General features: G+C 46.5%; 2 protein-coding genes across 2 annotated transcripts; both read left to right on the forward strand.

Moving 5' to 3' along the window:
- Positions 1–6,259: 6,259 nt before the first annotated feature.
- On the forward strand, positions 6,260–13,055 carry LOC125512359 (tobamovirus multiplication protein 3). The gene is made up of 11 exons (XM_048677458.2): positions 6,260–6,661; positions 6,879–6,969; positions 7,049–7,101; positions 7,178–7,270; positions 7,356–7,427; positions 8,588–8,660; positions 8,905–8,950; positions 9,312–9,375; positions 9,541–9,594; positions 9,714–9,791; positions 12,614–13,055. The coding sequence occupies exons 1-11, from the start codon at positions 6,491–6,493 to the stop codon at positions 12,704–12,706; spliced, it is 888 nt and encodes a 295-aa protein (XP_048533415.1). The 5' UTR covers positions 6,260–6,490; the 3' UTR covers positions 12,707–13,055.
- Positions 13,056–15,352: 2,297 nt separating this feature from the next.
- Positions 15,353–17,805, forward strand: LOC147991259 (uncharacterized). Its single transcript, XM_087538209.1, has one exon. It carries the CDS (start codon positions 16,447–16,449, stop codon positions 17,065–17,067), a length of 621 nt encoding a protein of 206 aa, XP_087394335.1. The 5' UTR covers positions 15,353–16,446; the 3' UTR covers positions 17,068–17,805.
- The last annotated feature ends 8,128 nt before the right edge of the window (positions 17,806–25,933 follow it).

The raw sequence follows: 25,933 nt of genomic DNA on the forward strand, positions 1-25,933 counted from the left end.
ATGTGAATGACATATTGTTGATCGGAAATAATGTAGAATTTTCTGGAAAGCATAAAGGAGTATTTGAAAGGAGTTTTTTCAATAAAGACCTCGATGAAGCTACTTACATATTGAGCATCAAGATCTATAGAGATAGATCAAGACGCCTGATAAGTTTTTTCAATGAGTACATACCTTGACAAGATTTTGAAGTAGTTCAAAATGGAACAGTTAAATAAAGATTTCTTACCTGTGTTACAAGGTGTGAAATAGAGTAAGACTCAAAGCCCGACCACGACAGAAGATAGAAAGAGAATGAAAGTCATTCCCTATGCCTCAGCCATAGTTTCTATTAAGTATGCCATGTTATGTACCAGATCTATCGTATACCCTACACTGAGTTTAGCAAGGGAGTACAATAGTGATCTAGGAGTAGATCACTGGACAACGGTAAAAAATTATCCTTAGTGGAATAAGGATATGTTTCTCGATTATGGAGGTGACAAAAGGTTCGTCATAAAGGGTTACGTCGATGCAAATTTTGACACTGATCTAGATGACTCTAAAGTCTTAATCTGGATACATTTTGAAACTGGGAGCAATTAGCTAGAGTAGCTCCATGCAGAGCATTGTTGACATAGAAATTTGCAAAATACATACGGATTTGAATGTGGCAAACCCGTAGACTAAACTTCTCTCACAAGCAAAACATGATCACACCTTAGTACTATTTGGGTGTTAATCACATAGCGACGTGAACTAGATTATTGACTCTAGTAAACCCTTTGGGTGTTGATCACATGACGATGTGAACTATGGGTGTTAATCACATGGTAATGTGAACTATTGGTATTAAATCACATGGCGATGTGAACTAGATTATTGACTCTAGTGCAAGTAGGAGACTGAAGGAAATATGCCCTAGAGGCAATAATAAAGTTATTATTTATTTCCTTATATCATGTTAAATGTTTATTATTCATGCAAGAATTGTATTAACCGGAAACATGATACATGTGTGAATACATAGACAAACATAGTGTCACTAGTATGCCTCTACTTGACTAGCTCATTGATCAAAGATGGTTATGTTTCCTAACCATAGACATGAATTGTCATTTGATTAATGGGATCACATCATTAGGAGAATGATGTGATTGACTTGACCCATTCCGTTAGCTTAGCATTTGATCGTTTAGTTTGTTGCTATTGCTTTCTTCATGACTTATACATGTTCCTATGACTATGAGATTATGCAACTCCCGTTTACCGGAGGAACACTTTGTGTGCTACCAAACGTCACAACGTAACTGGGTGATTATAAAGGTGCTCTACAGGTGTCTCTGAAGGTACTTGTTGGGTTGGCGTATTTTGAGATTAGGATTTGTCACTCCGATTGTCGGAGAGGTATCTCTAGGCCCACTCGGTAATACACATCACTTAAGCCTTGCAAGCATTGCAACTAATGAGTTAGTTGCGGGATGATGTGTTACGGAACGAGTAAAGAGACTTGCCGATAACGAGATTGAACTAGGTATTGAGATACCGACGATCGAATCTCGGGCAAGTAACATACCGATGACAAAGGGAACAACGTATGTTGTTATGCAGTCCGACCGATAAGGATCTTCGTAGAATATGTAGGAGCCAATATGAGCATCCAGGTTCCGCTATTGGTTATTGACCAGAGAGGTGTCTCGGTCATGTCTACATAGTTCTTGAACCCGTAGGGTCCGCACGCTTAACGTTCGTTGACGATATAGTACTATATGAGTTATGTATGTTGGTGACCGAATGTTGTTTGGAGTCCGGGATGAGATCACGGACATGACGAGGAACTCCGGAATGGTCCAGAGTTAAAGTTTGATATAAGGGATAATAGTGTTTGGTCACCGGAAGGGTTCCGGAATTCACCGGAAGGGGTTCCGGATGTTTCCCGAAATGTTTGGGTATGAGAACACTTTATTTGGGCCAAAGGGGAAAGCCCACAAGGTTTTTGAAAAGCGCAAAAGGAAGTTTTGCAAAGTCCAGGGGCCAGACGCCAGGGTCCCTGGCGTCTGGGTCCAGACGTCGGGAACCCTGGCGTCTGGCCCTGGAGTCCGAAAATGACTCTTGCCTTTCGGGTGAAATCGACTTTGTGGAGGCTTCTACTCCAAGTTTCGACCCCAAGGCTCAACATATAAATAGAGGGGTATGGCTAGCACCCAAGACAGATCAAGAAACACCAAGCCGTGTGCCGGCTACCCCGTCCCCTCTAGTTTATCCTCCGTCATAGTTTTCGTAGTGCTTAGGCGAAGCCCTGTGGAGATTGTTATTCACCAACACTGTCACCACGCCGTTGTGCTGCCGGAACTCATCTACTACTTCGCCCCTCTTGCTGGATCGAGAAGACGAGGACGTCATCGAGCTGAACGTGTGCTGAACGTGGAGGTGCCGTACGTTCGGTACTTGATCGGGACGGATCGTGAAGGTGTACGACTACATCAACCGCGTTGATAAACGCTTTCGCTTACGGTCTACGAGGGTATGTAGACAACACTCTCCCCTCTCGTTGCTATGCATCACCATGATCCTGCGTGTGCGTAGGAAAATTTTGAAATTACTACATTCCCCAACACCCTCCCCATGTATATATAGGTGGGGTGGAGAAGGGAGGCAGCCAGGCGCACCACAAAGGTGGCCGGCCAGCCCTAGGGCTCCTGCCCTGGCTTGCGCCCCCATGCCATAATTCCCTTAAGGGGAAAGGAAAGAGGAGGAGAGGGAAGGAAGGAGGAGACCTATTCCCCTCTTTCCTTCTCTCCCCTAGGGCCAACTGCCATAGAGGGGCGCACCAGCCCCTTGTGGGCTGGTGTGCTCCCTTCTCTTGGCCCATATGGCCCATAGACCTCCCGGGGCTTACCGGAACCCCTTTCAGTGACCCGATGACTACCCGGTACTCCCCAAAAACTCTTCCGGTGTCCAAATAGTATCGTCTTATATATCAATCTTTACCTCTAGACCATTCCGGACCTTCTCGTCACGTCTGTGATCTCATCCGGGACTCCGAACAACATTCGGTCACCAAATCATATAACTCATATAACACTATATCATCAACAAACGTTAAGCGTGCGGACCCTATGGGTTCGAGAACTATGCAAACATGACCGAGACACCTTTCCGGTCAATAACCAATAGCGGAACCTGGATGCCCATATTGGCTCCTACATATTCTATGAAGATCTTTATCGGTCGAACCTTATGACAACATACATTATTCCCTTTGTTCATCAGTATGTTACTTGCCCGAGATTCGATTGTCGGTATCTTCATACCTAGTTCAACCTTGTTACCAGCAAGTCTCTTTACTCATTCCATAATAAATCATCTCATAACTAACTCCTTAATCACTTTGCTTGCAAGGCTTCTTATGATGTGTATTATCGAGAGGCCCAGAGATACCTCTCCGATACTTAGAGTGACAAATCCTAATCTTGATCTATGCCAACTCAACAAATACCTTCGGAGATACCTGTAGAGCATCTTTATGATCACCCAGTTACGTTGTGACGTTTGATAGCACACAAGGCATTTCTTCGGTATCCGGGAGTTGCATGATCTCATAGTCAAAGGAATATGTATTTGACATTTAAGAAAGCAATATCAATAAACTGAACGATCGTATGCTAAGCTAACAGATGTGTCTTGTCCATCACATCATTCTCCTAATGATGTGATCCCATTATCAAATCACAACTCATGTCTATGGTTAGAAAACCTTAACCATCTTTTGATCAACGAGCTAGTCTAGTAGAGGCTCACTAGGGACACAATATTTGTTTATGTATACACACATGTATTTAAGTTTCCAGTCAATACAATTCTAGCATGAATAATAAACTTTTATCATGATTAATGAAATATAATAATAACCATTTTATTATTGCCTCTAGGGCATATTTCCATCAAAATCATGGTGATTGACTCAAGGTTAAAGAGAGCAAACACACCTCGTCGTCTAGAGCTTCAATGTCACTGTGCGAGGCCCATGTGCCAGCGGTGATCGGAGACTCGTGCCGGCTGCCCCCACCATCAGCAATGGAAGATCGATCCAAGTCCACCAACGTCGATGGTGGAGTTCAAGCCCACCAAATCCATGTCCGTCATTTGATCAAACAACCCTCTGCGACACTTCGTCAAACAACTCCCTAGCGGAGTGGTGGTGCATAATAGGGCCCTCAGCAGTTCATTCAGACTGTAGTTGGTCTTACACAAGCTTTATAATAAAGTGTCTTCTATAACTACGCCTTCTTTCCTGGCCTTCCAAACCTATGAGTTGTTACATCATTGTCCGAACATCAAGATACACAAGAACACTAAATGGCACAAAAATGCAGACACATGCACAAAGTAAAAAAGAATCATATAATATTGAAGAGAGGGAGATGGATAGGAGGAATAGCTCAATGGGTAGTTGCGTTGTTGATGTTGCAGATGCTCGGTCATCGCGCTACCGCTGTCGTCGTGTGGATGACAAGATTGGACATTGCAGGAGGAGTTGATCTGGTCTGGCGATGGGGATGAACTGCTCTCGCAGACAGGGAAGGGAAGAACACGTCGCCACAGTCCCCTCCTAGTCCTCCGCCACCAGTCACCTCATGAACGCACAAGAATTGATCGAGGTAGTTGGCAACGGTAGAACAATGGTACAAACACCCAAAGTTCTAAATAGCGCGCTAAGCCTCTTAGTGGCGGCTCGGCCAAAAGGTTTGAAACACCATAGCGCAAATATAGGGTGCTAAGTCCCATTTAGCATTTCATCATAATTTAATAAAAAATAAACATATAGTCAGGCATCAAATTAACATATACGTGACAATTGATATCATATGGCAGCAGCCAGCAAATCAACAATTCAAGTTAAGTCTATGACATCATGAATTGGTTAGGAAACAAAGCTTCTCTTGTTGGTTTCAAATTTACACTCAAAGATGCATTTACAAGCTTCTCTTGTTGGGTCCCAATGCTGTCTAATTTCATCTAAACAAGTCCATACACCAATTTAACAGGGCATGACAGTAATTCAATTACGAAGTTACAATACACCAGTCCATGACAGTTGTTCAATTCACCAATCATCAATCTCAAAACGAATACCCTCCATGACAGTAGTACAAATGTGGGATCCATACATCAACCCATACTGCCAAAGCTTACCTTGTGATGAATTATGAGCGAACTCATGTTCAGAGTAGAGGCAAAGTTCTTTACCTTGTGATTGATGCAGCAGGGCCATGGGCGAGGAGACCGGCAACCTGGGCGAGGCCGGCGCACTGAGGCGGGGCTGGCGGCGGCCTACAGAAGGAAGGGGAGGCCGGCAACCTGGGCGAGGCCGGCGCACTGAGGCGGGGCTGGCGGCGACCTACAGAAGGAAGGGAAGGCCGACAACTTGGGGAAGAGACACCACAGTTTCTGCTTGAAACCCTCCATGGCGGTGTTTCTCCTCGGCGCTCATTCTGTGGGGTAGCACCGGCTGTGACGACTGCGAGGCATGGATGGCAGGCAACGTGACGGCGACCGCCGGCGTCGGTGTTCGTGGTTGGGACTGCAATGGCGTGGGGGGAACAAGGAGAGGCGTGAGTAGGTTTCGGTCTAAGGTGGGGATGAAAAGGAGAGATGCATATGTGGTGAGAGGGCGAGACACCGGCGGCGGCATATGGAAACCTAGCCCAGGGTCGAGACTCGGGAGGAAGAGATGGAGGGGAGGGAGGCACGAGCGGGTGGGGATGCGAGGGGGCCTCACTCCCGGTTCGTTTTTTTTTCCGTCTGAGGGGGCATCGCTACGTGGCAAAAAAATCAAAACGGAGACTACTCCACTAAACATAGAGATCTAGACCTGACATAGTCGGACTCAGACCTGATGCATAAAGGATACTCTAGATGTTTCGTTATCAGTATTTATTAGTATGTCGACAATACCATGTCATCTTCTGCCTACTGATGACTCGCTCAACGTAAGCACAGAACACGGTCAAAGCCAAAAGTAGATCGGGATTGTACAACCCATGCACTGTCCCACCGTGCCACCTCATTCAACCGGCGCGCCGTGCTGGACCAAGGCCCGCTTCCGATAGACGACCACTGCGCTAGGTCCATACACCGGCCGCCCCGTCCTGCCCCCTCGCTCGTGTGTTCCACCACGGACCAGCTCCAGGGACGGAGGCGCTGGCTGTCCACGTGTTCTCATCCGCCTACCCTGCATCGGCTCACCGCCCGGTCACCCTGACCACCCACCCGCGGAACACGAAGCCGGAGGAGAGGCTCGCCTCGAACCTTCTTTCTCCTTCACCCGGCCTCCACGCAACGCGAACGAAACCGAAGTCCCAAATCAATCCATTTCATTTCGGTTTCGAATCCCCTGGGGACGAGCTCGCGTCGCCTTCCCTCTCCGCCCGCCCCGTCGCCATCCGCCCCCTTCGAATCTGCAGGGCGGCGCCGCCTGGCCTCGTTGTCGCCACGGGAGGCGCGCGGGATGGGGCGGTTGTTTGCGGTGGACGCCGCGGCGGCCTCGTCGGCCGCGGCCGCGGCGGCGCTGAACGGCGCGGTGGACTGGTGGAAAGACGTGAACGACTCGCCGATGTGGCAGGACCGCATCTTCCACGCCCTCGCCGTGCTCTACGGCATCGTCTCCGTCGTCGCGCTTGTAAGTCTGCCCTACGGCCTGACCCGAAACGCCTTCCGATCTGTCACGCCCTGGCCCGGATTCTGTGATTACGTGAGCCCGTGCCCTCGATTGCGCGGGTTGGCTTGATCCGTGCGTGCTTGATTTCAAAATTGGTGATTCGGCAACGAATCGTGAGGCGGGGCCATGATTGTTGTAAATCAAGGTTTGAATTTGTGGACCTCGATATCTGTTGTAGGTCCAATTGATCAGAATCGAGTGTAGGGTGCCCGAGTACGGGTGGACGACGCAGAAGGTGTTCCATTTCCTTAACTTCATCGTGAATGGCGGTGGGTCACACGTTTGCGCTGTTTCATTGGTTCGCCTTGCTTGCGTTTGGTTGCTTGATCCTTCTAGTTGTGTTTGCAGTGCGGGCTATCGTATTTGTGCTGCGGCGAAACGTGCAGCTGATACAACCAGAGGTTTGTGCCTGATTTGATGAATATATTGGTGTTTCAGTTGATTGGGGGTAATGGTTTAAGCAATGTGGCATCACAGATACTTCAACATGTGGTTCTTGACATGCCTGGGCTTGCGTTCTTCACTACATACGCGCTTTTGGTGCTATTCTGGGCCGAGATTTACTATCAGGTGGTAGACCGGCTTGCATTTCATAGTTTCTTCTGGTGTTCCCTCACTGTCGTTGCATCTGTTAATTTGTGAAGTTGTTTGCTAGGCACGTGCGATGTCGACTGATGGGCTGAGGCCAACTTTCTATTGGATCAATGGGGTGGTGTATGCAATTCAGGTAACTTAGTCCATGAAATTTCTCATTACACTATAACATACATGACTTGATTCAGTTAAGCTCATGTGTGAAACTTTGCTCTGATGTCTGCCTGGAAAGATAAATGATGGAAAGATTATGTTACGATGGCATGTAGGGGTGAATATCTGTACATTAACCACGTCTTAGTACCTGTGAGCCTGTGATGCTTCCAAATTGCTTTAGATGCCTAGGAGTGGGACCCATGTAGCTACGACCAATCAAATTAGCATTGTATCTGTTTTGTTGCTATGACCATAAGCGATAATTATACATATTTAATGTGTTCCTTTTTTGCAAGATAATATATTCTGTTCTGTTTCGAAAGTGCATATGATGGCCGGGTTCCAGGGAGCTTGTTATTTTTTTCAGCCAAAATACATTTTCAAAATCTAAAAAAAATAAATCTGAAAAAGTATACACATAAGCATATATGTGTAGTAGTATATACATACAAAATTTCACGAACATACATGTTAATATGTGATGTACACAAAAAGACAAATACAGAGATTAAAATGGCCTTTTCTTTGTTGTATTTGGGCCAGTTTTTTGTCTTCTTGTGTAGCCTGCAAATAATTGTATTATTTAATGTAAGTTTACAGATACATAGAGAACATGTATATGTATTTATAGAAAAAAATAACTTCTAAATATATCTTGATTTTTTTTCTTCGAAAACAGGCTCCCTAGAGCCCGTTGTATAAAACGCTGCACTTGTTTTGTTTGCTCTTGATTGCCTATATGCTTTATAGAAATTAAACAATGGTATCCAGTATCCTGAAATATCAAGTACAAGCTATAGTTGATTCTTTGATGTCTTGATTGCACCGAGATGTCCAATGTGTCCTATTGTTTAGAGAACCGACATCGAAACAACCTCCTTAACTAGTACTCCCTCCGTCCGAAAAAGCTTGTCCCAAACTTATTCCTCAAATGGATGTATCTAGCACTAACTTGGTGCTAGATACATCCATTTGAGGGACAAGCTTTCTCGGTCGGAGGGAGTATCACTCAGTAAGGAAATATGATCATGCTCTATGTTGCATTTATGACTGTTCAATTGACACATGCAAATTAGGAAGATTTTGCAGTATGCACACCCATGAGATGTTCTAATACGCATGAATTTCAAATTTCAGATAATTCTGTGGTTGGTTTTGTGGTGGAAGCCAGTTCGAATTATGGTCATATTGTCCAAGATGTTCTTTGCAGGTAAAATACTTGCTTCATTTGCTGTGTGTGTGTGTGAATGCGGGGGCGGGTGGTGGGCATGTGTTCCAATTCAATGTAAATTGCAGTGTCCATGGATGCATCTGTCTTGACATTTTTTGCAGTGCTAGTTTTCAGCTACTACAGTATTATTTAATTCGAGAAACTGTGAAGCACATTATTGGATAATCTACTGTGGGTTGTTGACACCTTGATCTTTTCAGCTAATTATGCTATGACTTTTCAGGCGTATCACTGTTTGCAGCTTTTGGGTTCCTTCTGTATGGTGGGAGGTAATGCTTTTAATAAACTGTAGCTTTCTGCAATGCTAGACCGGACATATTCAGTACCGAAGAATCTAGACCTGTTCTTTCCACTCTGTATCATCTATGCTTGCGCCACCATGATACTACTACTGCTACCTGTATAATCTTATTAGTCCCATGGTGAACTGGATTGATTTACCAGTAAAAATCCGGACAACTCTTTCCAACCGATAACAACCATTGTGCTTGCATTACCAGGATATGTCATATATGTGCTCTGTACCATACTAGGGCGCAGAAAGTACAATAAGAGATAGAATGTATGCACTATGGCTAGCAGTAACATTTTATGGACTGATACAGTATTCGATACTACCCATTGCTGCAGGCTATTCCTCATGTTGCAACGTTTTCCCGTAGAATCAAAAGGAAGACGGAAGAAATTGCAGGAGGTATACTTCGTGTTCCATTAGTCTTACTTTTGGAGGCTTGTCTATACTAGTGCTAGTCTTGGAGTGTCTATAGTAGTCTTACTTTTGGAGGCTTGTTTATATTAACCATAGTTTAGGAGGCTTGTCTATGACAACTATATGGTAATGACGTATCCCCTCTTGCAGGTTGGCTATGTCACTACCATCTGCTTTACTTGTTTCTTGATCAGATGTGTCATGGTAAGTGCTTGTAAATCCCTCACAAAAAGTGCTTGCAATTACTTTGATCTACGCTATTCTACCACCAACTTAGGTAGGTCAGTTAGAGGAATCTACTAACTTAAGCATGTAATTTCCAGATGTGTCTCAATGCATTTGATAAAGCAGCTGATCTTGATGTTCTGAGCCATCCGATTCTGAATTTCTTTTATTACCTGGTATGCCTCCATTTAGTTATGTTGTCTCATTTTTACAATGTCGAGCATCATCTTATGCAATTTGACTTGAATTGTGATGTGTATTTTGCTATGATAAACCAGTATTGAGACATTGAGATAATACTGATAATCAGCACTGTAAGTACATACAATTAGAAAAATGTAGTCTGGCACATACCAAGACATCCCAATACTTTTAGCAGTGTTGAGCCTAATGTTAATTTCATGGGCTATGTGTTGCCAGATTTCAGGGTTTCTTGAATGCAAATAGCTTTATGAGTAGACAGACAAGTTGTAGGTATCGAGGTTAGTTAGGTTTGTCTTCAGATGACATAGGTGATAGATCCATGGTCCACCTCAGGAATTCCATCATTAACTTCCAGTATCAAGAACATGGATATGCATGCCAATGTAATCTAAGTGTTATAAACAGACAACAACAACAAAGCCAGGTCCCAAACAAGTTCGGGTAGGCTAGAGTTGAAACCCATAAGATCTCGAAACCAGCTCATGGTTCTGTCACATGGATAGCTAACTTCCACGCACTCCTGTCCATGGCATGGCTAGTTCTCTGGTGATATTTCAGTCCTTCAGATCTATCTTAACGGACTCCTCCCATGTAAAGTTTGGTCTACCCCGACCTCGACATTATGAGTGCGCTTTGACCATCCGCTATGCATTGGCGGTTCTGGAGGCCTGCGTTGTATATGCCCAAACCATCTCAGGCGATGCCGGACAAGCTTCTCTTCAATCGGTGCTACCCCAACTTATCACATATATCCTCATTCTGGATCCGATTCTTTCTTGTGTGGCCACATATACATCTCAACATGCTCATCTCTGCTACACCTGACTGTTGGACATGTCGCCTTTCACTTTCAGTTGGCCAACATTCAGTGCCATACAACATCATAGCTTTTGTGGTATTCTCTTGTCATAGAGGACGTCAGAAGCTTGGCGCCACTTCATCCATCCAGCTTTGATTCGATGGCTCACATCTTCATTGATATCACCATCCTTTTGCGGCATTGATCCCAGTTTCCCAGATATCGAAAGGTGTGCTCCTGGGGTATCACCTGCCCACCAAGGCTAACTTCCCCCTCCTCGTGCCTAGTAGTACTGAAACCGCACCTCATGTACTCTATTTTAGTTCCACTAAGCCTAAAACCTTCCAATTGCAAAGTCTATCTCCGCCAATCTAACTTTCTATTAACCCTCGTCCGACTATTGTCGACTAGCACCACATCATCTGCAAAGAGCACACACCATGGGATATCTCCTTGTATATTCCTTGTGACCTCATCCATCACCAAAGCAAAAAGATAAGGGCTCAAAGCTGACCCTTGGTGCAGTCCTATTTTAATTGGAAAATCGTCAGTGTCGCCATCACTTGTCACAACATTATCTTACATATCCTTGATGAGGGTAATGTACTTTGTTGGGACTTTGTGTTTCTCCAAGGTCCATCACATGACATTCTGCAGTATCTTATCGTAGGCCTTCTCCAAGTCAATGAACACCATATGCAGGTCCTTTTGCTCCCTATATAAGTTGTTGTACCAAGAAAATGGCTTCCATGGTCGACCTCCCAGGCATGAAACCAAACTGATCTTTTGTCATGCTTGTCATTCTTCTTAAGCGGTGCTCAATGACTCTCTCCCATAGCTTCATTGTATGGCTCATCAGCTTAATTCCACAGTAATTACTAATTAGTACCCTCTCTGTTCACAAATATAAGATGTTCTAACTTCCTTCCGAATCGGATGTATATAGACACATTTTAGTGTGTTTGTTCACTCATTTCAGTCCGTATGTAGTCTATATTGAAATATCCAAAACATCTTGTATTTGTGAATGGAGGGAGTACAACTTTGAACACCCCCTTGTTCTTGAAGATTGGTACTAATGTATTCTGCCTCCATTCTTCGGGCATCTTGTTTGCCCGAAATATGAGGTTGAAAAGCTTACTTAGCCATACTATCGCTATATCTCCGAGACCTCTCCACACCTCAATGGGGATACAATCAGGGCCCATCGCCTTGCCTCTTTTCATCCTTTTTAGAGCCTCCCTGACCTTAGACTCCTGGATTGGTCGCACAAAACACACAAAATGCTCAATGGTAGAGCTCTCATTCTCTCCATTGAACAGCTTGTCGAAGTACTCTCACCGTCTATGCTTGATTTCCTCGTCCTTCACTAGAAGCCGATCTGCTCCATCCTTGATGCATTTGACTTGGTTGATATCCCTCGTTTTCCTCCCTCAGATCTTGGCCATCTTATAGATGTCCCTTTCACCTTCCTTTGTGTTTAAACACTGGCAGCTGTCCTCATATGCCTGACCCCTGGCTTCACTCACAGCTCACTTTGCGGTCTTCCTTGCCACCTTGCACTTCTCTATGTTGTATGCACTCCTATCCAATTATAGGCGTCTGAAACAGTCTTCTCCTTAATAGCCTTCTGGACATCATCGTATCACCACCAGGTATATCCGAGCTTCCATCACTTAATTCTAGCGACTTTGTCGTGCTTGGACACGAATCCGAAAGCAGAAAGTTAAACGAAAAAGGTATCACTCAGGCCCCAGGGCGCTTGTGGAGAGAGCAAGCCAGTTAAAAGGGATAATTGGGGCATCGACTTATACTTTTAAATAGAAAGCGCAAAAGTTAAATCTTCTTGCAGCGCTTCAGGGATATCACTTGCGCAGCTTTAGTTGTCTCTTGATTATTTTAGTGATATATACATTGGCATGCTTTGTAGCTGTTCCTTAAGAGTAACTGAATTACTTTGTGATTGCTGACCGGATTCACCAAATTGGCTTGCAGCTGGTCGAGATCGTACCTTCAGCTATGGTTCTGTTTATACTAAGGAAACTGCCCCCAAAACGTGGGATCACGCAGTACCATCCTATCCATTAGAGCAGAGCAGCCCTGGTACCAGGCTGGTACAGACGAATGCTCCTTACAGAGTTCGTAAATACATGAGAGGCAATGTGAAGATCACCGCACTTGCACTGAAGCTTGCCCAGGTTTTAAATGAGGAAGCCTTTAGGATTTCAGGTTGCTATTGCTTGTAAAAGAGATTTGCAATGTAGTTCAAAAAAAGAAGAGATTTGCAATATCATGCTGTTTACAGGTCTAGAAAAATGCAAGTTATATAATGTATGTATACCTTTGTTCTTCTCAGTACTTTCACCCTGTAGTCTGCACCGCGCGACAGCAATCACGGCTGGAATCGCATATTTGATTTTTGACCCACCTTGCCATTCCGAGTGAGTTTGTATTTCAGCAATCAGTGGATCCTCTGTCCGTTTTTTCCAACGGCAGGAGAACCCCTTGAAAAAAACGTTGCAGGTCTGGGTATGTCCAGGAGCCCGAGTAAATTGCAGCAGTGCCTCACTTTGGTCTAAGAATCTTGGAATTAGTGGTCTGAAAACTCTTCATTTTGGTGCACTCGTAATCCCAGCCGTGAAGTGGCCACGTCTAACCATTTCCTCATGTACCGTCTTCCGTCCATGGATGATTACGCGTCTGGGATGGGGTGTGTCCCGTGTCGCTTCCCGCAGCGACCCGGGAGAAACCTTAAATCGCCTCCCCCCCTCCCCTGACCACCCCTTACCTTGCTGCTGCCGGAGGGCGCCGCCGGGCAAAGCCCGTGCGACGTCGGTGGCGGTGGGGCATGTTCCATCTCACAAGGACCATGAGCAGTGTGGGGGCAGCTCACCTTTGGAGATGCGGGGCGCGTCGGCCTTCTGCGGCGCGCAAGGTGGTGGGAGTGCGGCCTGTGGGCGTGGAGGTTCGTGGCGTGGGCGTGCGTGGCCCGGGCGAGGAGTGGATGTGCGTGGCCCCAACCAGTTGCAGGCGTGGGCGTGCGCGGCATGGGCAAGGAGCGGACGTGCGTGGCCTCGTTCGGGCGCGGGCGTGCGCGGCCTTGGCGCATGAGGCGCTGCTGGATGGCGAGGAGCGCGGGGCGTGGGAGGGCGTGGTGGACACGCGAGGTGTGCGGCTGGCGGGCGCGTGGTGGTTGTCATCAGATCCGGGGCGGCGCGTGGGCAGGGTGCCCAGGCACTGCTCCTAGCGTGGATTTGCGACACGCGGGGCGTGGAAGGCGGATCTGTTGGGTGGCGGCCGGTTGTCTTCGGCGACCGGTGGTTCTCCGCACGACGGCCCAGCGGGCGGGCGGCCGGTTTGTCTTCCTCCTCTCTGCGTGTCAGGAACTGATCTACTCGAGGAGGTGACCATGGAGGCACCGGATCTGCTGGAGGCGTGAGTTTCCATAGGCAGTAGGGCTCGATCTGGGTTTCTGCTGGCCGTGCGAGTGGGGTTGTAGGAGATGAATGGCACCTCGCCTGGTGTTGCATCCTCCTGTTTGGTGGTTTGCTGAGCTCGACGCTGCTTCGGGTGGGAGGACGAGATGGTGGTGGCTGGAGGTAGAGGAATGGCCTTCGCTGCGGTTGTTGCATCCTTCGTCGGGAGAGGAATGGTTGGCAGGCGTTGCACTCTCGGGGATACGAATGACATTGTGCTTGGTTGCATCCTTCCGATGGGAGACGAATGGCGCCGCTAGGGGTTGCATCCTTCGTCCAGTGGGGGATGTGGATGCAAGGTTGGAAGCACGTCGAGCTCATCGGGAAGGTATTGTTGGTCATGGAGGCAGGGATAGTGGTTCGATGTGTAGGCTGATCGGATCCTGGGTTCGGGCTATGCAGGTGAGACTGTTGGCGAAAGTCGTACTCCGGTAGCGGCCGGAGTCGTCGATGGCGGCGCTTTCGGGCGTCGCTCCCTCGTTTGAGGCATCGATGGAGTTGCTCTTACCTTGCCTTTCCCGACGTGCTTCGGGGGAAATCCTTGATCTAGTTTAGATCGGACGATGGCGGCGCCATTCGGCATTGCGTTCTCTCTCGGGGGCATCGTCCTGGAGATGGATCCGGTCAGAGGGACCCGTGGCGTGTGAGGATGTGTGTGTTGTTGGCCGAAAGGCGCTGTTTGTATTGTTTTTGGGGTCCGGTTTTTCTCATAAACTGGACCAACCTTCTTTCTTCCGATCAATGAATTTGGTAGAACAACTACCAACATTAAAAACAAAACTTGTCTCTCAAATGGATATATGTGCTAGATACATTCATTTGAGGGACAAGGACAAGCTTTTTCAAATAGAGGAAGTAATGTTTTACTTTTTCCTTTTTGGACATGCATGTTTTGCATGTTTGTATCGTGCTTTGTCCATCTTGCCGGTGCATCGGCAATGTTCAGTAGTGCGTCACGCATAGTCTAGCTAGGTGACTTCAGTTGTCACGGTTTTAGCTCGGTTTCCTTTTAATCGAGGTTCTCATGTTTAGTTCTTGTATGTACTTTCTATGCTAGTGATAATGATATGCTCACATGCATAGTTATCGTTTGTTATAATTGTAAGATTCATGGTCATCACTATGCTATGCTCATTCGCATCGAGTAGCCTCAATGAATTATTGTTGTTGATGTTAATATTCATATGTTATCTGATCTTGTCCATCCATGTTTATGTTGATATCATACTCATATGCATTATCATTTCATCATGCTATTTTATTATGGCTTAGCTCATCACCATTCAAGTTAAACCGAACTTTAATCAAACTTGAATAAATTTGTTGGCTGAGTCATAGTGCCATCGAGCCGAGCTGATCACTGCAGCCACACTTGCCTTAGGGGGAGGGCCTAATTCGATCTATTTTCATGCCTCTCGCCGGTTCCTCCGACTAGAGAAGATTATGTGTGCGTGCTACGCTGGCACGGTAGGCAGCGATAACCTTGTGCGCCCGAGTTGTATGGATCCATTGTCCCCGTTTGGGACTGTTTTGTTTTGTTTTGCCACGACGGTGGCCGGCGATATAGATGGCGAATGTCACATGATGACATCGGGCCACCCATGACATAGCCCAAAGGGGAGTTTGTCGGAGTGGCCGGGAGAGTGTCATGCAATAGATTGATTTTCTCGGAATGTTGTTGGCCCACCCGAATGGGAGCATGAGGCCATGAATTCAGTGGTGTGGGTACAGTATACTAACCTCTGTGGAGTGTATAATCTATCAATAGCCGCGCCCTCGGTTATGGGCCCAGTTCGTAGTAGGTCACACTATGGCTCAACAGTAATAATAACATGACTAATAAACAACCCCGGTTCAATGAGGAAAGACGTTGGTTGATCTTTATGTGGTCATGAGATGATCCCGGTGGTATTGATGATAGTGATGATGGTTGATCATGCGATGATCACGGGTGAAGATCGAGCTCCTTGTGGTCATGTGATGATCAAGATGGTATTGTTGGTACCGAGCTTGGTTGATCCTGAGGTGATCGTCTGATGTTCCCAATGGTAAGTTGATAAGGGAAAAGCGTGGCTGGCCCACACCGTCAGGGGAAAAGTCAAGGTTTTCTTCCCCGACTCGCCTCCCACCCCCCGCGCCCTCAGCCACCAGTAGCTATATCCCGGCGCCGCCCGCCGCCCTACACTGCTAGATAGCCATTCCCCGCCGGAAAAATAGCAGCGCTTCACCGCGGCAGCCCTTCGAACAGCAGCTGGGCGTTTCCGGCCGCCGTTTCCGACCGCGGAGGCGCAGTTTAGCGGCGGGTACACGCCCACCGAGCGCAAGGTGGTCGGTGATTTGGCTGCCTCGGCGATGGACTCGGATGACGAGGAAGCGCTCGCCGCGCTGCTGGAGGAGGAAGCCGATGCCGACGTCCAGGAAGAAGAGCATCTCATGGTGCTCGCCGCCCTCGCCCAGCTGCTGGCGAGCAATGAAAAGTCGCGGCGAGGTGGCTCGGCGCCTGGGCGGGTGAAAGCAAAGAACCGGCATCGTCTCGAAGGCTACTGCATGCTCTACTCCGACTACTTCACTGATGCTCCACTCCACGGCGATAAAACATTTCGGCGCCGTTATCGGATGAGCCGAAAGCTCTTCCTCAGGATTGTGAATTCCATCCGGGAGTTCGACAACTACTTCAAGTGCAAGATGGATTGCACCGACGCTCTTGGATTCACCTCCATCCAGAAGTGCACGACAGCGATGAGGATGCTTGCATATGGAGCTCCTGGTGATTCACTCGACGACTATGGGCGCATGGCCGAGTCCACCAGCATAGAGTGTTTCTACAAGTTCTGTCGGGCAGTGGTGGCAGTGTTTGGACCACAATACTTGAGAACACCCAATGCGGAAGACACTGCTCGGATCCTAGCACAGAATGCAGCAAGAGGATTTCCTGGGATGCTTGGAAGCATCGACTGCATGCATCGGAAATGAAAGAATTGCCCATTTGCTTGGCAGGGGATGTACAAAGGTGCCAAAGGCAGTTGCAGTGTGGTGCTTGAGGCGGTGGCCACACAGGACCTCTGGATTTGGCACTCCTTCTTTGGTATGCCAGGAACTCACAATGACATCAACGTGCTGCAGTGCTCTCCTGTCTTTGCCAAGCTTGTTGAAGGTCATTCTCCTCCGGTGAACTTCGAGATCAATGGGCGGCACTACAACAAGGGGTACTATCTAGCTGATGGCATCTATCCGAGATGGTCGACATTTGTGAAGACAATCTCAAACCCTGTGCCAGGAGGCAAGAACGCCTGGTTTGCGAAGGTTCAGGAGGCTTGCAGGAAGGATGTCGAGCGGGCATTTGGTGTGCTCCAATCTTGATTTGCTGTTGTCCGGTACCCCGCTCAGACCTGGTCGAAAGATCAAATGTGGGAGATTATGACTTGCTGTGTCATCTTGCACAACATGATCATCGAGAGCGAGCAAGAAGACCAAGTGTTTGACACTGAACCATACTACAGGCAGGGTCCTCTAGCCGAAGTTGATCACCATCTACCGGCAACCTGGACTGCCTATCTCAGTATGCGTCAGGAGATCCGAGACCCACAGGTGCATCATCAACTGTAGCAAGATCTGATAGAGCATCTATGGAGGCTGAAGGGCGACGCCGGGCGCGACGTGTGATGAAATATGAGTTTTTATTTGTTGAACTATATAATTTGTATTGAACTATTTGTTGTTGTACTATTTTGTTGAAGTATTTGATATTTTTGTGATGAAATATGTGATAAAAAAATTTTATGTGCATAATTGAACGCCGAACAACGGCGAACCACGCCGAATATGGGCCTATTGTCGCCCATATGGGCCCTTTATTCACTAAAATGGGGCTGAAAAGTGGGCCAATTTCGGCGCCTGGGGGGCGAGTTGGGGGAGACGACTGGGCGCGAAACCGCCCCCAGCGCCGATTGCATCGCCGGCTCGCCCCCAGGGGCGCTTTTTATGCGTCCTGGGGGGCCGAACGGCTGGAGATGCTCTTAGTTATTTGCTATAGCTTTCTTCATGTCAAGTATTAGTTCCTTAGACCATGAGACATGCCACTCCCGGATACCGGAGGAATGCCTTGCGTGCTATCAAATGTCACTTCCTAACTGGGTGATCATAAAGGTGCTCTACAGGTATCTCCGAAGGTGTCTGTTGGGTTGCATGGATCGAGACTAGGATTTGTCGCTCCGTGTGACAGAGAGGTATCTCTGGGCCCCCTCGGTAATACAACATCATAAGAAGCTTCATGTGACTAATGAGTTTAGTCATGAGATCTTGTATTACAAAATGAGTAAATAGACTTGTCATTATCGAGATTGAACTAGGTATGGAGATACCGACGATCGAATCTCAGACAAGTAACATATCGTCGGACAAAGGGAATTGCATACGGGATTGTCTGAATCCTTGACATCGTGGTTCATCCGATAAAGATCTTCGTTGAATATGTAGGAACCAATATGGGCATCCAGGTTTCGCTATTGGTTATTGATCGGAGAGGAGTCTCGGTCATGTCTGCATGATTCTCGAACCCGTAGTGTCGCATGCTTAACGTTCGATAGTGCCAGGGTAGTATTGAGATATTAATAGTGGAAAATCCGAAGGTTGTTCGGAGTCCCGAATGGGATCCGAGACGTCACGAGGAGCTCTGGAATGGATCAGAGGTAAAGATTTATATATGGAAAGTTGTCGTCGGGGTTCCGGGAAAAGTCCGGTTTTTTCGGTATTGTATCGGGAAGCCACCGGAAGGTTCCAGAGGGGTCCGGAAGTCCCCAAAGGGTTCTCCCACGTCCCATACAGTAGCTTGGGCTGTATGGGGGCGCCCTGGCCTTAATGGGTCAGGGGCACTAGCCCCAACAAGGTCCATGCGCATGGGAAGGGGAAACCCTAAGGGGGAGTACTTGGCTTGGAGGGCACTCCTCCCCCCTTGGCCGCCGCCCCTGCTTTGGGAGGGGGGCTAGGGCTGCCACGCCCCTCCCTCAACCCTATATATAGTGGGGAGGTGCAGGGGGCAGCTAACCCTTCCGTGCTTGCCCCGTCTTCCTCCCGTTACTTCTCCTCCATGTCCCGTCAGCGCTTGGCGAAGCCCTGCCGGAGTTCCACTGCCACCACCATGTCGCCTTGTTGGTTCAGATCTCATCTACCTCCTCTACCTCCCTTGATGGATTAAGAAGGAGAGGATGCTGTTGGGGAACACAATATTTCAAAAAAATTCCTACGATCACACAAGATCTATCTAGGAGATGTATAGCAACATGAGGGGAGAGTGTGTCTACGTACCCTCGTAGACTGAAAGCGGAAGCTTTTAGTAACGCGGTTGATGTAGTCGAACGTCTTAACGATCCAAACGACCAAGTACCGAACGCACGGCACGTCCGCGATCTACACACGTTCAACTCGGTGACGTCCCGCGTACTCTTGATCCAGCTGAGGCCGAGGGTGAGTTCCGCCAGCACGATGACAAGTTGACGGTGATGATGAAGTTACCGACGCAGGGCTTCACCTAAGCACTACGACAATATGACTGAGGTGGAAAACTTTGGAGGGGGGCACCGCACACTGCTAAAGATCAACTTGTGTGTCTATGGGGTGCCCCCTCCCTCGTATATAAAGGAGGGGAGGAGGAGGCCGGCCGGCCACAAAGGGGCGCGCCAAGGGGGGAGGAATCCTACTCCTAGTAGGAGTAGGTTCCCCCCTTTCCTAGTCCTAGAAGGAGAAGAAGGGAAAGAGGAGAGAAGAGAAGGAAGGAGGGGGGGGGGCGCCCCCTTCCCCTTGTCCAATTCGGACTGGGCAAGGGGGGCGCCACCTCTGGCCGGCCCTCTCTCTTCTCCACTAAGGCCCATTGTGGCCCATTAATCCCCCGGGGGGTTCCGGTAACCTCCCGGTACTCTGGAAAATACCTGATACACTTCGGAACCATTCCGGTGTCCGAATATAACCTTCCAATATATCAATCTTTATGTCTCGACCATTTCGAGACTCCTCGTCATGTCCGTCATCTAATCCGGGACTCCTAACAACCTTCGGTACATCAAATCACATAACTCATAATACATATCGTCATCGAATGTTAAGCGTGCGGACCCTGCGGGTTCGAGAACTATGTAGACATGACCGAGACATATCTCCGGTCAATAACCAATAGCAGAACCTGGATGCTCATATTGGTTCCTACATATTCTATGAAGATCTTTATCGGTCAAACCGCATAACAACATACGATGTTTCCTTTGTCATCGGCATGTTACTTGCCCGAGATTCGATCGTCGGTATCATCATACCTAGTTCAATCTCGTTACCGGCAAGTCTCTTTACTCATTCCATAATGCATCATCCTGTGACTAACTCATTAGTCACATTGCTTGCAAGGCTCATAGTGATGTGCATTACCGAGAGGGCCCAGAGATACCTCTCCGATACACGGAGTGACAAATCCTAATCTCGATCTATGCCAACTCAACAAACACCATTGGAGACACCTGTAGAGCATCTTTATAATCACCCAGTTACGTTGTGATGTTTGATAGCACACAAGGTGTTCCTCCGGTATTCGGGAGTTGCATAATCTCATAGTCATAGGAACATGTATAAGTTATGAAGAAAGCAATAGCAATAAACTAAACGATCATAGTGCTAAGCTAACAGATGGGTCTAGTACATCACATCATTCTCTAATGATGTGATCCTGTTCATCAAATGACAACACATGTCCATGGCTAGGAAACTTAACCATCTTCAATTAACGAGCTAGTCAAGTAGAGGCATACTAGGGACACTCTGTTTGTCTATGTATTCACAAATGTACTAAGTTTCTGGTTAATACAATTCTAGCATGAATAATAAACATTTATCATGATATAAGGAAATATAAATAACAACTTTATTATTGCCTCTAGGGCATATTTCCTTCAGTCTCCCACTTGCACTAGAGTCAATAATCTAGATTACACAGTTATGATTCTAACACCCATGGAGTCTTGGTGCTGATCATGTTTTGCTCGTGAGAGAGCCTTAGTCAATGGGTCTGCAACATTCAGATCCGTATGTATCTTGCAAATCTCTATGTCTCCCTCCCTGACTTGATCGCGGATGGAATTTAAGCATCTCTTGATGTGCTTAGTTCTCTTGTGAAATCTGGATTCCTTTGCCAAGGCAATTGCACCAGTATTGTCACAAAAGATTTTCATTGGACCCGATGCACTAGGTATTACACCTAGATCGGATATGAACTCCTTCATTTGCTGCTTCCGAAGCAGCTATGTATTTCGCTTCACACATAGATCCCGCCACGACGCTCTGCTTAGAACTGCACCAACTGACAGCTCCACCATTCAACAAAAATATGTATGCGGTTCGTGACTTAGAGTCATCCGTATCAGTGTCAAATCTCTCATCTACGTAATCGTTTATGACGAGCTCTTTGTCACCTCCATAAACGAGAAACATATCCTTAGTCCTTTTCACGTATTTCAGGGTGTTCTTGACCGCTGTCCAGTGATCCACTCCTAGATTACTTTGGTACCTCCCTGCTAAACTAATAGCAAGGCACACATCAGGTCTGGTACACATCATTGCATACATGATAGAACCTATGGCTGAGGCATAGGGAATGACTTCCATTTTCTCTCTATATTCTGCAGTCTTCCAAGCCATGGCTTGATAGCCCATTACAAGTGTAGATTCTAAGTTCATTTCGATAGCAAAGAATCCCCAAGTAACGTTTTGAGCTGTGCTCAGTGGGTGCCTATGTTTGAGCTGTTGTTTTACAACATTCTCTTTGGCCCCGAAGTAATTTTCTGGTGTAGCTATGGTTCGGACATGACCAAGCCCCCAAGTGATCAATAATATGATAAGCCAATAAGGCAGGATACCCATGTTTGAACCGCACATCATGGCAGCAGGTCCTCTTCGGCAACCTTTAACTTTTTGCAAGAAATAAATTCTTCTTGAACCGGGATTTTGAACCGGATATTGAGAGCTTCAAAGCTTTGTGGGAGACATCTTTCCCTTGAACCGGATTTTAAACCGGGATCTTCATTTTCAGCCGGAAATTTTCTGACGGCCTTTAAACTCAAACTTGCGAGAAGTTAATTCCTTTTTGAACTGGAAATTCTTAAACCGGATTTGAGAGCTTCAGAGCTTTGTGGGAGACAGATTTCCCTTGAACCGGATTGTAAACCGGATGTTTGAGAGCTTCAGTGAGACTGACTTCCCTTGAACCGGATTGTAACCCGGATATTTGAGAGCTTCAGTTAGACTGACTTTCCCTTGAGCCGGATTTTAAACCGGAATCCTTTCTGATGACCCGGAACTTCTTCATTGGGCCGGGATTTTTTAACTGTCATATACTTTCTAAGCCGGAAATTTTCTGACGGCCTTTAAATCAATATAGCATCAGCCTCTGGGACCGGGTTATCTTCCCCTTCAACGTCCTGGGTTCTTGACTTTACTGAAAACCAACAATATTTGCTGAGTCATATCATTGTAGCCCCCGAGTCTCAAGGTGACGCGAGGAGTTGGCTTGAGATTCTCCATATTTGACCCGTTATATAAACCGGCATAACTTGTATATCATTGGTGTTGATCGCACGATGTGAATCCACAGAAGGTTGAGGTGACTGCGGCGGGTTATAAATGATCCCGTATGAGCCGTGCCAGCAACTCGGCCAATGGTTCCTTCCAACTGGTGATTTGAAGTTAACCAAACTGTAGTGGCGACGACTTGTGCGCCTGCCCATTGAACCACCCAGTGCAGACGGTGGTGGATAGTATATGATAATTTGCCTCCATTTTGAAAGAAAACCGGGCTACCCAAGCAGTGACTTGCTCATACTCAATAAACAGCTCATGCAGATAGGTGCGGCCCGGTGTGTTGATGTAGACCAGACCGCAAGGGCGGTAGCAGAAGCACTTCCGTTGAGCACGGCAGCACGGATAAATGTTAGTGCAACCTGACGATGGTATGCACTCCATATCCGCGATATAACTCCACTTCGACGATGAATAATTATCCTGATGTACTTGGATGACGGATAATCTTGTCGTCTCTGCCACGATCATGGAACAAAAAATATTAAAGAGAGGACAATTGTTCCCGGAGGAACTTAAAGTATATTGAAAAAAATAAATAAGGCGGATAGCACCTGATATTTTCCTGGGACGTCGCGCTAGTCATTGCGACAAGGCATAGTTAGCTGCTGTTGTGAATCGGCCGTAACAGCAAAATGTCTGATCATATAGCTTGAGCCAACCTCTGTCCCTTTTCGCAACTTGAGGTCTCATACAAATCCATGGTTTTCACTCCTCACGTAGAATGACCAATAGGCAGCAATTTTCCATCTTCGGGTATATTCTACTGTTTTATATAATCCATCACTGCAGATACCCTCCTCCAGGTGATGATCAAAATCACAATCATTGCTAATAATCATCTCTAGAAATTTTCTATGGTTGCAGAGAGGCGTCCTTGCCAGCCAAATAATCCATGGGTAACATTTTGTAGACCCTTTCAAAAAATCTTCACAACGCGCTGACCGGGTTGACTAATTTGACCATATAATGCTGTTGTCTGCAACAACTCCATCAACCTTAGAAATTTATCTGTACCTGATACGTCTCCAACGTATCTATAATTTTTGATTGCTCCATGCTATATTATCTACTGTTTTGGGCAATATTGGGCTTTATTATCCACTTTTATATTATTTTTGGGACTAACCTATTAACCAGAGGCCCAGCCCAGATTTGCTGTTTTATGCCTATTTCAGTGTTTCGAAGAAAAGGAATATCAGAAGGAGTCAAAACGGAATGAAATCAACTAGAGAAGTTATTTTTGGAACAAAAGCCACCCGATGGACTTGGACCCCACGTCAAGGAAGGAAGGAGGAGCTCACGAGGGTAGGGGCGCGCCCACCCCCCTGGGGCGCGCCCCCCTGCCTCGTGGGGCCCCCGTGGCTCCTCCGATGTACTTCCTGCACCCATATATATCGTCGTACCCTAAAACTTCCAGAAGAGAGATTAGATCGGGAGTTCCGCCGCCAGAAGCCTCAGTAGCCACCAAAAGTCAATTGGGACCCTGTTCCGGGACCCTACCGGAGGGGGGAACCCTCACCGGTGGCCATCTTCATCATCCCGGTGCTCTCCATGACGAGGAGGGAGTAGTTCTCCCTCGGGGCTGAGGGTATGTACCAGTAGCTATGTGTTTGATCTCTCTCTCTCTGTTATGTTCTTGAGATGATACGATCTTGATGTATCGCGAGCTTTGCTATTATATTTGGATCCTATGATGTTTCTTCCCCCCTCTTCTCTCTTGTAATGAATCGAGTTTCCCCTTTGAAGTAATCTTATCGAATTGAGTCTTTAAAGACTTGAGAACACTTGATGTATGTCTTGCCGTGGATATCTGTGGTGACAATGGGATACCACGTGCCACTTGATGTATGTTAAGGTGACCAACTTGCGGGTTTCGTGACATTGGGAACCTATGCATAGGGGTTGGCACACGTTTTAGTCGTGATTCTCCGGTAGAACTTTGGGGCACTCTTTGAGGTCCTTTGTGTTGGTTGAATAGATGAATCTGAGATTGTGTGACGCATATCATATAATCATACCCACGGATACTTGAGGTGACATTGGAGTATCTAGGTGACATTAGGGTTTTGGTTGATTTGTGTCTTAAGGTGTTATTCTAGTACGAACTCTAGGGCTGTTTGTGACACTTACAGGAATAGCCCAACGGATTGATTGGAAAGAATAACTTTGAGGTGGTTTCGTACCCTACCATAATCTCTTCGTTCGTTCTCCGCTATTAGTGACTTTGGAGTGACTCTTTGTTGCATGTTGAGGGATAGTTTTATGATCCAATTATGTTAGTATTGTTGAGGGAACTTACACTAGCGAAAGTATGAACCCTAGGCCTTATTTCTACGCATTGCAATACCATTTACGCTCACTTTTATCACTTGCTACCTTGCTGTTTTTATAATTTCAGATTACAAATACCCATATCTACTATCCATATACCACTTGTATCACCATCTCTTCCCCGAACTAGTACACATATACAATTTACCATTGTATTGGGTGTGTTGGGGACACAAGAGACTCTTTGTTATTTGGTTGCAGGGTTGCTTGAGAGAGACCATCTTCATCCTATGCCTCCTACGGATTGATAAACTTTAGGTCATCCACTTGAGGGAAATTTGCTACTGTCCTACAAACCTCTGCACTTGGAGGCCCAACAACGTCTACAAGAAGAAGGTTGTGTAGTAGACATCAAGCTCTTTTCTGGCGCCGTTGCCGGGGAGGTGAGTGCTTGAAGGTATATCTTTAGATCTTGCAATCGAGTCTTTTAGTTTCTTGTTTTATCACTAGTTTAGTTTATAAAAGAATATTACAAAAAAAGGAATTAAGTTTGTCTCACATGCTTCACCTTTTTAATATCTTTCGTGAGTATGATGGAAAGGATAATTGTGCTCAAGTGCTAGAAGAAGAAATCTATAAAATGTTTGGCACTAAATATTTGAATGATGAGCATGATTGCAGTGTTGTTAGTATGAATTCCTTGAATATCCATGATGCTAATGATATGCAAAGCCACAAGCTTGGGGAAGCTATGTTTGATGAAGATGCTATTTTTTGTCCCCCAAGCTTTGATGAGCAAATTTACTATGATGAAAGCATGCCTCCTATCTATGATGATTATTATGATGACATGTATGCTTTAAAGAATAATAATAACAATGAACCTTGTCATCTTGATCTTAATTTTCAATCACTTGATAGTTATTTTGTTGAGTTTGCTCCCACTATTATT

The sequence above is a fragment of the Triticum urartu genome, chromosome 1A, assembly GCF_056163025.1.
Source record: "Triticum urartu cultivar PI428250 chromosome 1A, HENAU_Tu73, whole genome shotgun sequence".
Taxonomy (NCBI): Eukaryota; Viridiplantae; Streptophyta; class Magnoliopsida; order Poales; family Poaceae; genus Triticum; species Triticum urartu.